The 12,287-nt window shown below is 40.5% G+C and overlaps 1 protein-coding gene across 3 annotated transcripts in view; it reads right to left on the reverse strand.

Moving 5' to 3' along the window:
• Positions 1-501: 501 nt before the first annotated feature.
• The window catches only part of Ntrk2 (neurotrophic receptor tyrosine kinase 2), a 371,115-nt gene continuing 359,329 nt past the window's right edge, over positions 502-12,287 (reverse strand). For all 3 annotated transcript variants that reach the window (XM_042696232.1, XM_042696230.1, XM_042696231.1), the window contains 2 exons: positions 3,381-3,539; positions 502-687 (listed from right to left, as the gene is read on the reverse strand). In XM_042696232.1, the coding sequence (XP_042552166.1) occupies positions 502-687; positions 3,381-3,539 (345 nt within the window). The remainder of the gene's footprint in view (positions 688-3,380; positions 3,540-12,287) is intronic.

Here is a 12,287-nt window from a genome sequence, read left to right on the forward strand (position 1 = left end):
AACTCTCATCTGTACAGCAGAAGTGACAAAGTTTAAGTCAAATATTTGTTTTCCCTTTTTTTCATCCACATCAAAGGCAGGAATTCAACAAGGCATTTTTAGTTGTGGTGGGCAAACTGGAGTGTCTGCTGATATAACAAAGTAGGTTTGTTAAGGCCTTTGTCTATGCAGAGTTCATAGTAACACAGGAGCCAGATTGATCGAAGAGAGGGTAAGGACCCATGAAGCAGAAAAGATCCATAGAAGGGGGAGAAAAAAAAAGAAAAAGGAAAGATAAAAGGGAGATGGAAAGAGAGAAAGAGATAATGCAAAAAAACGAAGTCAATACTGTATCTGTGGATGGAGCACACATTGCTTCCCTCTGAAAGTGTCTCGTGTCTTGTTAATACTGTCAGAGCGAAGGACGGCAGAGTCATGACATCCAGCGGCAGTTAAAAGATGTTCGTCCTCTCGGCCCTTCTGAGGAGTGCATTGGGAAGGATTGGACTGGGAGACAGGACCCTAGCCTAGAATATCCAGGTAGACTGGAGATGCCTTGGCCAAGTTCTGGAGGAGGGTGTGGATGCCCTTGATGTTCTTCCTCATGTGGGGCTCTCGCTGCCAGCATCCCAACATCAGCTCATATACCTCCTGAGGGCACGTGCGAGGTCGCTGCAGGACTCGGCCCTGAGTGATGCATTCTATCACCTGGACAGAAATCAAAAGCAAGATCAGACCAGGGGTACGTGGGGGTGGGGGTGGGGGGAAGCCATGCAGACAAGATAAATGGCAATGAAAAGTGTAACCTTTTCCTTTTTAAAATTTTATTTTAATCCATGTACAATAATTGTACTGGCATATCATCATCCTCCCCCCACATATATATTACACACACACACACACACACACACACACACATGCACACATGCACACAGTGTGCTCATCAGATCAAGGTAGCTACTAGCATTAATAGATACATGTTTTTATGTATAGAACACTTGAACACCTCTCTTCTAGGTGTTTGTAAAACTATATCTACAATTATCAGTGTCTGGATAATATTACACTATCTGGCTATATAAGCACCTGCTGAGGGACAGACAGCTAATTGGATAACTGGTTGTTCCCTCTCCCTTCTGCCTGTTTTCTCTTTTGATGAGAGGTGATTTTGTTTTTGAGACTGGTCTGAAACTCACGCTTGTAGCCTGAGCTGGCCTCAAACTTAAGATCTTTCTGCTTCAAATTCCTGAGTATGTGTGACCATGCTCAGGTGGGGGGGGGCCTTAAAATTTTAAAAAGAGAGAGGAAGAAAAAGAAAAAGAGAGGGAAGGAGGAAGGGAAGGAGGGAGAGAGATAGAGAGAGAAAGAGGAAAGAGTCCACTCATTGTTTCTTTCACCCAGAAAAGTTGGTCTACATAATAATTAACCTGATTGGTTAATTATGTGTAAAGCCCCTTTCCCCCTGCAACTTTACACAACTGGTGGAGAAATAATTTCTTTGTGTAAATGCTCCTAGACTTCACATGAAAAGTCCCATAGGTTGTAGTTTTCATTTTCATTAGCTTGAGGTGGAAGCACTTTTGTGTGAAGACGTTGACTCTCAGGGAACCACCAGTTATAGAGATGGATGGGCATCTGAGTTAATGGAATTGGATTAAAAAGGGAAATATGGGTATTTAAAACATGTGAACTGCCCAACAGAGATGTGCCTCCAATATAGATAAAAACTCAGCTCTCTAAACCTGTGTTCTTCACATCTGTAGCCTGTGGAAAGAAACTATTCATAAAAATTGCATCTGGGGGCTGGGAATGTGGCTTAGTGGGAGAGTGCTTGCAAGCCCTGGCTTCCATTCCTCAGTACCACATACACAGAAAAAGTCAGAAGTGGGCTGGGAAGGTGGCTCAGTGGTAGAGTGCTTGCCTTGTGTGCATGAGGCCCTGGGTTCGATTCCCCAGCACCACATAAGCAGAAAAAACTGTAAGTGGAGCTATGGCTCAAGTGGTAGGGCACTAGCCTTGAGCTTAAGAGCTCAGGGACAACGTCTAGGCATAGAGTTCAAGCCCCATGACTGACAAAATAAATAAATAAAGCTCACTGATCAAGTAGTTGAAAAGATTTTTTAAAAAAAAGAAAAGAAAAAAAGAAAAAGTCAGAAGTGGCAGTGTAGCTCAAGTGGAAGAGTGCTAGCCTCGAGCAAAAGAAGCTCAGGGACAGTGCTCAGGCTGTGAGAATTGGTATAAATAAATAAATAAAAATAAAAATAAAAATTGTATCTGAACTGAACATGTGCAGACTTCTTACCATTATTCCCTAAACAAAACAGTAAAAACTATTTACATTGCACTTGTGTTGCAATCAGTATTATAAGTAAGCTAGAGATAATTTAAAGAATAAGGGAGGATGTGTATAGGTTATATGCAAATTCTAAGCCACTCTATGTAAAAGATCTGAGCAGTGTAAGTTTTGGAATCCAATACAGTCCTGGCACCCATCCTGCATGGATGCCAAGGGATGAGTATGTTTACAAAAGATTCCTAGAAGGGAAATAAAATGTTTAGAGCCAGACCCTGATGGCTCACGTCTGTAATCCTAGCTACTCAAGAAGCTGAGGTCTGAAGACCAAAGATCAAAGCCAGGCAAGGTAGATAAATGAGTGAGCCTCTTCTCATAAATGAATCAGCAAAATGCTGGAAGTGAAAATATGGCTCAAGTACTAGGGCCTTGAGTAAAAAAGCCAAGCAAGAGCACAAGGCCTTGGGTGCAAGTCCCAGTACCAGCACACAATTTAAAATAAGCACGATTTTCTCAGTGGTATTTAATGTTCTAGTGAAACATGCTAAAAGGAAAGCATGAGTCTGCAAATATTGTGCTTGCCTGCCTGCCTGCCTGCCTGCCTGCCTGCCTTCCTTCCTTCCTTTTTTTTTTTTTTTTTTTGTTGTTGGTCCTGGAGCTTGAACTCTGGTCCTGGGTGCTATCCCTCAGCTCTTCAGCTCAAGGCTAGCACTCTACCACTTGAGCCACAGCTCCATTTCCATTTTTTTCTGCTTATGTGGTGCTGAGGAATCAAACCCAGGGCCTCATGCATGCAAGGCAAGCACTCTACCACTGAGCTACCTTCCCAGCCCCTCTTTCTTTCTTTTCCAAGACCTGGACTCAAACTCAGTCCCTGCTGCTTTTCCTCATTGGCTAGTGCTCTTGGTAGTTGGTACTAAGCCACACACTAGAAAACGTTGCTTTGGCTATAAAATTTATGTTCACAGAAGGCTGCTTGGGAAGTATGTTCTCCCCAACAAAGCCACGTAGATGATGCCTGACTTCTAGCCCACAGAAGGTCCCAGCTAAGGGATGACTTTGGGATATTGTCCCCTGTAGTTGTGGTCTCTCTTGACTTACTACATACCTCATTGTTTGACAGCTGGTACCAGGGCTGCTTGCCATAGGTGAAGATCTCCCATAATACGACCCCCAGACTCCAGACATCACTCTCTGTGGTGAATTTCCTGTACATGATGCTCTCTGGAGGCATCCAACGGATGGGCAGCATTGTGTGGCCACCGACCTGGCACAGGAAAGCAATCAACAAGGTGATTAGTCAATAAAGAACCACATGTACAAGGGGCATCCTTCATCAGCTATGCTTATTCATTTTTATTGTTTAGAAAGATATCAGGGACATAGGATTTTCTCATTATTTCAAGACTTAGAGGCAGAAAAAAATGCTTAATGCAATTTTTTCTTTTCTACCTTACTCCCTTCCTTGTTTCTTTCCTTTCTCTCTCCCTCCCTTCCTTTCTTCCTTTTTTCCTCCCTCCCTCCCTCCCTTCCTTACCGTCCTTCCTTTCTTTCTTTCTTTCATTCTTCCTTTCTTTCATTCTTCCTTCCTTCCTTCCTTCCTTCCTTCTTCCTTCCTTCCTTTCTTTCTTTCTTTCTTCCTTCCTTCCTTCCTTCCTTCCTTTTTTCTTTCCTTCTTTCTTTCTTTCTTTCTTTCTTTCTTTCTTTCTTTCTTTCTTTCTTTCTTTCTTTCTCTCTTTCTTTCTTTCTTTCTTTCTTTCTTTCTCCTCCTTCCTTTCTGCCTTCCTTTCTACTTTCTACTTTTTTCTCTCTGTTGTTTTCCTCTCCTTTTTCTTTTCTTTTTAAATTCAGGGCTTCATACTTGCTAGGTTGAACCATGTCCTGAGTCCTTCTTATTTTTAGTTTACTTTCAGATAGGGTTCATACTTTTGCCCAGAGCAGTTTTGGATGACTGTTGTACTGTCTTCACCTTCCAAGGAGCTGGGATTACAGGCATGCAATACCAAACCCAGCAAAATGATTTCTTTATATCAATCACAATTCTGTTTCTCCCCAAAAATATAGAAGCAGCTGATGTTTAGGTAAATGTACATCTTGGATTAAAACAAGCACCACGAACTCAGTCTTCTAATTAACAAGATAATTTTGACAAAGATAACATGTAGGGAACTCTACATCCCAAATAAGCTACTGGTGTTTGTGCTTTCTGGACAAGGACCAGACTTCCCTCTACTTCAAGATACTATATATGACAGTACTGATTAAAACATCCTTAGCACAACCCAGTTGTAATAAAGACAGAAAGTTGCTATTCCCATTTTACAAATAAGCTATTGAGGTGCATGTTGCTTATAGACACAAAGAATTCAGGTCTTTGATGACAATGAATAATTTTTTAGTGGAAACACAGGCTACAATATCAACTGGTGATATCACTAGAACAAGCAAAGAAAATCATGGTTGATGCAGGAGATTTGGTTGTGATTCTCTATTTCATGGAGGAAAATGATATCCTTTGCAGGGTTGTAGAAATTCAGGCTGTATGGGTTTAAAAAAAAATGAGCTGATTTCTATATAGTAACCATATGATTTGTAGGTCTCATTTTTCATACTGGTCATTCTCTGTCACCACTAAGCTATAAGACATGCTGACACATGATAATAGGCAGGCTGTGCTACAGGAGGAATTAGACCATAATGACAACTCTCAACCCTGAGTTTTTGATGAACGCTACACAGAATTTTCTGCCCATTTCTAATTTTCAGTAACCATGTGGGCCTTCCTTTTCTTTTCCTCTATTTTGTGCCAGTCCTGGAGCTTGAACTCAGAAACTTGGTTTTGTCACTGAGATTTTTTGCTCAAAGCTTTTATGCTCTACCACTTGAACCAGTTTTACTTCCTACGTTTTTGCTGGTTAGCTGGAAAGAAGAGTCTCATAAGCTTTCCTGCACAGGCTAGCTTCAAATCAAGATCCTCAGATCTCTGCCTACTGAGTAGCTAGGATTACAAGTGTGAGGCACTGCCACTCAGTTCCATTTGTATCTTCTTATAGGGAGTAAGTAAACCACCAGCACCTGAGAAATACTCCTCCATTCAGGAGCCCAAGCAGCTGCAGTGCCTGAGCTGTCCAATATGCGCTGTGATTTCAAATGGTGCTCTTAGCATCAAAGAAAGCACAGGTACATGAAAGAAGGATTTCATCAACATCATTCTTCTTATATAAGGAGTCCAAATGACGTAACTTGCTGGCTGAAGGCAGAATGATCCTACCACATCCTGGCATCTCTCACAACAGTGCCAAGGGAGGAGTTCTCTGTGGCCAGGCAGGGACTGACTTTGTCAGTGCACAGAGCTGGGTTCACCTTCCCTCTGTTGCATGCCAGAAAAGGCTGAACACAATAGCATACTCATTTTCAAAGGTTGTGAACCCCTGGAATATACCATTACTGGGCTCTTTGCCATTCACTGAAACCACAAAGCATCTATTCATAGCTCAATCTAACTTTATGACACCCCCACCCCACGCAAAATGCCCAGAGCACAAAATAGAAATCTCCAGTCTGTAGAAGATGGAATTATTCTCACCAGCTATAGAAGTTTACCTACTAAGGTGATAGTTCTGACACATGGAGGAGACAGAATTGAGGTGTAGATATTCCTACAAAACATTTTTATGCACACAGAAAGCATTTACAGGAACCCGTCTAAGACCCAAAATGTGAACCTGCTCCACTTGACTACCATGAATAAGCAGGGATAGAATAAAATCAAAAGGGACCCCCCACCCTGTGTAGCAAATGCAAATAGAATTCCTATAGGAACCTGCCTTATGGCACTGATTCTTACCTTTCCTATTGTAACCCTCCCATTCCATCTGAAAAACAGCTCCTGTACCAATGTTCATCAGAGAAGCCTACAAGGGTGCAAATAGCCCAGCTGTGCATTTTGTTGTTAGTTCTTTCTCATTCGATAAAATAGACTCCCCCCTTCTAAGTGACAATAAAGAAAGTAGGGTCTCCTGATGAAGGCTGTGATTGTCTTCTTGCTGTGCTGTCTGAGTCATGTTATTTATATATCAGTGGAAGGGAGCGTCTTTGACAAGTACATGTGTCTGCTAATGGTGCTGAAAAAAGTTAGGACTGAAGAGAAGCATTCTTTTGGGGGAAGGAATCAATTGCTCCTTGCACAGAGCCATTATGCACGGGCTATTTTTAAATGTGACACCTTGAATTTTTATGGGAATCCTAAAAGATAAAAAACATAATCAAAAAAAGGTAGGCAACTTCATAGTACAGAAATTGTATGGAGCAAGAGAGCAGGTTTTATACTGTAAAAGGCATTACTACTTCTTTTATGGAAAGTCCAAAACAAGAATCCAGATTTATGGTCATATACAGTCAAACTATAAGAGTCACAACAGGGCTGTTGGCATGTGGGGTAACTAGATAGGTAAGAAATTATCACTCAGTGTAGTGGTTTTAAGTGTTGAGAGATAGATCTGGAAACTCCTAGGTCAAAAGCACAACATACCAGCACCTGTAATTCTCTCTACTTCTTGGAGATTCAGAATGCAGCCATGACAAAGTATCTGAGGAGTTTGACAAGCAAGAAGAGATTTCACTTTAATGTGGATTATACTAATATGAGGATGTGTTTGTAGGAAAGCCAGAGCTCTAATACAGAGTTTTAGAACCAGCACCTTCTTGAGCTAGGTTGGAAGCATACTCTCGGATGTGGTAATCTAACAAGACACAAGGCTGTTCAAATCTGAGCATCCACAATGCCATTTTGTCCAATAGTACTTTGTGATATTTGAGACTTTGGGCTCTAATGTTACTGCCAGCTATTTCCTAGTGAGTAACCTTGACCAGTTGCCAAACCTCTCTATGTTCTAGTGTCTCCAGCTATAAATTGTGGCAACAATAGGTGACAGGCAGTTTTCACAGACAGTTGTGAAAGGGTGTCACAAAGTCTTTATGGACCAAATGCTTTCAAGGTGCTAGCTCTTTCTTTGGACCTTTTACTCTCTTATTTCCTCAGTGGGCATCAGTTTCCGCAGATATTAGGAGGGAGAATCAACACCTGGGACTCCTTTACACTTCCTACTTGGCAATGACCAAATGGCTCCTTTACTTGTAGCCCCCTGTGAACCAGGGACCAAACAAAAAGGCCCCATTTACTTGAAAGGAGAGGGAAAAAGAAATTTACTTTTGATTTACATGTTTTCCCATCTGATCATTTATTTTCTACTTGAAGTTGCTTTGGGACAGATTTTTTCACTTTAATTCTTTCAAAGATCTCTTCAGGGATTTCACACATGCTGTTCTAAATAATGCTTTCCTTCTTCTGATGTCAAATGGGTAAGCGGTGGGACAATCTAATACAAGTTCAGGCAGGGTTCACAAGTGTTCTAAACCCATTTATAACACTTCTGAACATTTCCAGCCCTTTCCCTAGGATTTGCAACTTGTCACAGAGTAGATTCCCTAAAAAGTAAGAGTCGCTGATGTCAAATTCCGGCCATAAGCCCTTGATGGCTTTTGAGTTATACAAAACCACACACTATGCAGCAAAAAACACAAGGAGACATTTGTTTTGTACTGTACTCCTTGGCAACTTGCCCTCACAGTCTTGCTCAAATGTTTGTGAGCTGGAATGCCATCCCAAATATGACACTGGGGATCAGACTTACTGCCCCTGACTGCACTCTCTGCAGCCAGGCCTCATGAGTCCTTTAGTGGTCAATGGGGCAGGCTGCATGCTCTTCTTTAAACTAGCCAGATGGGAAGGTCACAAGATGCAAAATCAACCTAGCTGGGTGTTGCCTCAGAAATGAAATTTTTATTTTCTTCAATCTATGAGACTAGACTTCTAGTTCTTGCTGTTCTATTAACCAGCTTGGTCCAGTTTCTTTCAGTATGGCTTATGTCTTGATTGGTCAGTTGCGCAGGGCTTGGGCAACCCTTGGTTGTCCTGTGTAGGACATTATGGTTATGAAACCGCTGACTACCACTCTGGCACCACAGGCATCATCAATACATACTGCTCCACTTGCTATTGAGAATTCCCGTTCAACGAACTCAATGCACCCAACAGATACCTTCTGAAATAGACACTGGTTTTAAAGTTTACAGAATTAAAATAGCTTACCTAAAGCCATACCTCAAGTGCTTTCCCACTTGAGCAAATCTTGCTTTCATTCTGCTCGTTCATTCTGTGTGTCTGGGTATGTGTGTTCAACATAGACCCTTGCATACAGCCAGCAAGCCAAGCTATGTCTCCTCACACAGAGAGAGCATACTCATTCGACTTGGAATGTTTTATCTCTACCTCTTTTCCCCTACAAACAAAAGATCTCCTTCAGGCAATCTCAAGTCTCAGCAATTTCAAGGAAACTTCCTCCTCCCTCCCCCCACCACTGTTATTCAGTAACAGTTCCAAGTGATTTTAGTGGAGTCTTGGAAACAGAGCTGATACTTCTTTTGTCTATTCACAGGTCACCAGCCTCCAGAAGGGTGGGCACTAATCAGTGATGTCTGGTAGAGATGAAGGGGTTGGTAAGTGAGCAACCTCCATCTCTCTTCAAGTGTGGTTCTTAAGAGTACTGAAGTTGGAGAGATTCTCAAGGCAGTCTTCCAAGGAGATCACTCTTCATTACTTTCCTATCCATCCTCCAACCACTTCTCTAAACTCTAGACTGAACCAAGCCTTAGAGTAGAAGTATGAATACTTCTTTGGCCAATTTCACACTCTGCACTGCTTAATGATATTCATAACCTCTCAAAATATAACCAAAGCTACTGGGATTCATATAGAGCAAAAAGGCTCACTAGTTTGTATCAGAAATCCCAGTCCTTCAACATACATTGTATTCATCAACTGACATGTTGAAATGAAACCTCTTTGTGCAACTACTTTAAGATAATAAAATGATTAAAATTCCATTCATATTTTCCCATCTGCACAGTAGACAAGGGGCCTGTCCATGTGTAGAGCTTCAACTACTCAGCCTGGTTCAGTCTGAGAATGAAATCTAGAAAGACTTCATGATTCATAGTGTGTGAGAGTATGGGTCTCAAGATGGTGACTGGCATTCCATTTCAATGGAAGCTAGATAAAAAGAAGAGAAACTGAAGAAGGCAGTTAGAACACAAATTATAGTCACCGAACTTGAATAAACCAGCAAAGTGAATCAGAATCATATCTAAGGAAGGCCTACATATCATTTTAAATCTGTTTGCAAAGTATTCGAAGATAATAAATCCAGAGAAAGTATTCAAAATTCCTTGGTTAAGAAAATACCTTCAATCAAAAATGAATGATTCATTTTTTAAAAAAATCAGGGTAGACACATGAATCAGTTTAACCAAAGAATTTATTTCTTACCCAAACAATTTGAAATACACAGGTTTTGGTCATTAAGTTGTAAATTTTGAAAATTTACCTAAAGTTTAATGTACAATTTTGTGTCCCTTTCACTGGAAAATTACCATTTAGAATAAAAAATAAACTTACTGAGCATGTTTAAATATAAATTGGCACACTGAGAGCTTAGGTACTTTCTAATTTTATTTATTGTGTGTTTGAACACACAAAGCATCATTTTTAAGCATACAAAGCATCTTTATATGTGGCACAATTAATAAGTAAGGTCCACCTCATTTTCCAGGGGTACTGGGAGACAAAAGAGGCAGTGACAGTTCAGCTCTGCCTTTCCATTTGGCTTCTCAAAACATGCACCAGTCACTGTTCTATCTCGGCCTCCTGAGTATTTGGGAATGAACCACTACTTCTGGCTTGTTTTTGATACAAGTTGCAGTAACTTTTGCCCAATTGAACTAATTGAGCCCAATTCTCCTATCCCAGCCTCCTGAGTAGCCATTATTTTTTCTCCTATTGCAATGACTCTTCTCAGTATTGTCCTTCCTATTTAGCTCAACAATGCTCTTCCTTTGAACTATCCCTCAAATCTTGTCCAATTTCAATAAATTACTAATATTGTGTTTGATCTTGCCAGGTTTGCCTCCTATGTGACCACACACGTGGTCATCTCAACAATCTTTTATCTCCTGTAGTTTCCATTCTGTGTTTATGAGAAATGCATTACTGTGCAAGAACCTTTCTACATATCCAACAATACAAATTTAGGGATGGCTCAAAACCACTGGTGATTTGAAGATGAGCAATGTTAATCTAGGACTCTGTAGACTCAACTAGAAAAGACCAAGGATGCCTGGGAGGCCACTTTCAGCTTATGGTATTTACTCAGCAAGTGAGTGATAGTTGTTTTGAAGCCAAACATTTTACTACCTTAGAAGCATGCAGGCCAAAGGGCAAGTCTCATTAAGAGATGATTAGTTGTCAGAGGCTTTGGCTACATTAAATATTGAAGGGGCTCCTAAGATCTCTTCATCCGCCCTATGCCTGCTTGCATTGTTGCAGCAATTTCTCTCAAGCTATTCCCAAAAAGTACATGAAAGCCATAAACTTTAAGTAACAGCTGCATCTTGCTTACTTATTTATCATGTGCTGTATTTGTAATAGGAAATAAAAAAGAAATGGGAGCAAGAAACAATGTCCACACAACTTCCACTTCCAGAAGAATCTGTTAGGAACCACTGTGGTTTAACATGTGGGCACTCTGAGGCCACAGGCAGGAAGCTAAGAACTGTAGCATGAACAGTGAATGGGCACCATCACCAGGGTAGGGGTGGTAGGTCCTGAAGCAGGGGAAGTAGCCTAGCAAGAAACTCAGCCCTTTATGCCTTGTTTCCCATTTCTGAATGAATACAGCTCAATGTGAGTCAGGGGAAAGGCTGAGGTTAGCATGTTCACTCTCTCTCAAGAACCGCTCACTGGAAAAGACTAGAACATCTTTAATCATCTCTTTACCATCTGATCAGAGATATCAGGGTAGTGTCTTAGTAACTTCAGGGCCAAGTATCTGGGTGTCAGTCTAAAAGAAGGAATGCCTGACCTTATTGTGGAACAATATTTTTTCAATGCTATTTTTTGCATAATTAAATCAGTGCCCTGTCAGAACAAAGCAAATTATCATCTATATTGAAAGGAAATGTCACAAAGTTATCCACATTGTTTTACAACATGTGGAATCTAGGTGAGCAGATAAGTAAAATTCAATGCCCAATATCCATTGATAATTGATTTTTGCCTCCACTTAACAAGCAATAATAATAATATAGGCAATGAAATAATAGTAATATTTGTATGCACCTCTTGCTTTTACAAAACACTCCCTCACCTATTCACTATAAGAATCATATCTCAAAACATGGTTGCAGAGATTAAATGAACTGATATTAGAAAAGCTATTAGAAAAAAAGCCACATTGGAAAAAAGATTCTATGACAGTATTTATATGGTACTCTTAAATAATCAAAGTTATCAAAAGAATTGGTGGTTGCCCAGGTCTGGGAGTAGATGGTAAACTTTCTTGAATAGGACAGAGTATGGAGTTGAGGTGATGGACATTTCTGTGTCTAGATTGTGATGACAGCTAAGTGACAATCATGCTTCCGAAGTCACACAACTGTAACCTACAAAACACAAGTTCTATTGTGTGTGTATTACATCTCAATTAACCTGACTTATTACAATTACTCCTGGCACATAGAAAAAGTACAGTACATATCAGTGGTTATTATCCTCGCTTTATTGTGCCTTTATCCAAATTTGAGAGATTAAAGACTCTCAGGTCCAAGATTACACCAGTACGGCATGAGGTAGTCAAAACAATGTTCCACAGATTGAATGGCTTGATTGACAGAAATTTATGTTCTCACAATTCTAGATACTAGAAGTCCATGATCAACATTCTTTCCTCTCCAGTTTCCCGTGAGGGCTTTCCTTCTGGCTTTTAGGTAGAAGCCATGTAGCTGTGTGTTCACATGATTCTTCCTTACAGGAACTCTCTAGGCACTCTCCTTATAATGACATTAATCTGATGACCTCATTCATCCCTAGTATTTCCTTATAAGATCTACTTCTAAACAC

Source organism: Dipodomys spectabilis, unplaced genomic scaffold, assembly GCF_019054845.1.
Source record: "Dipodomys spectabilis isolate Male_0828 unplaced genomic scaffold, ASM1905484v1 ptg000204l, whole genome shotgun sequence".
Taxonomy (NCBI): Eukaryota; Metazoa; Chordata; class Mammalia; order Rodentia; family Heteromyidae; genus Dipodomys; species Dipodomys spectabilis.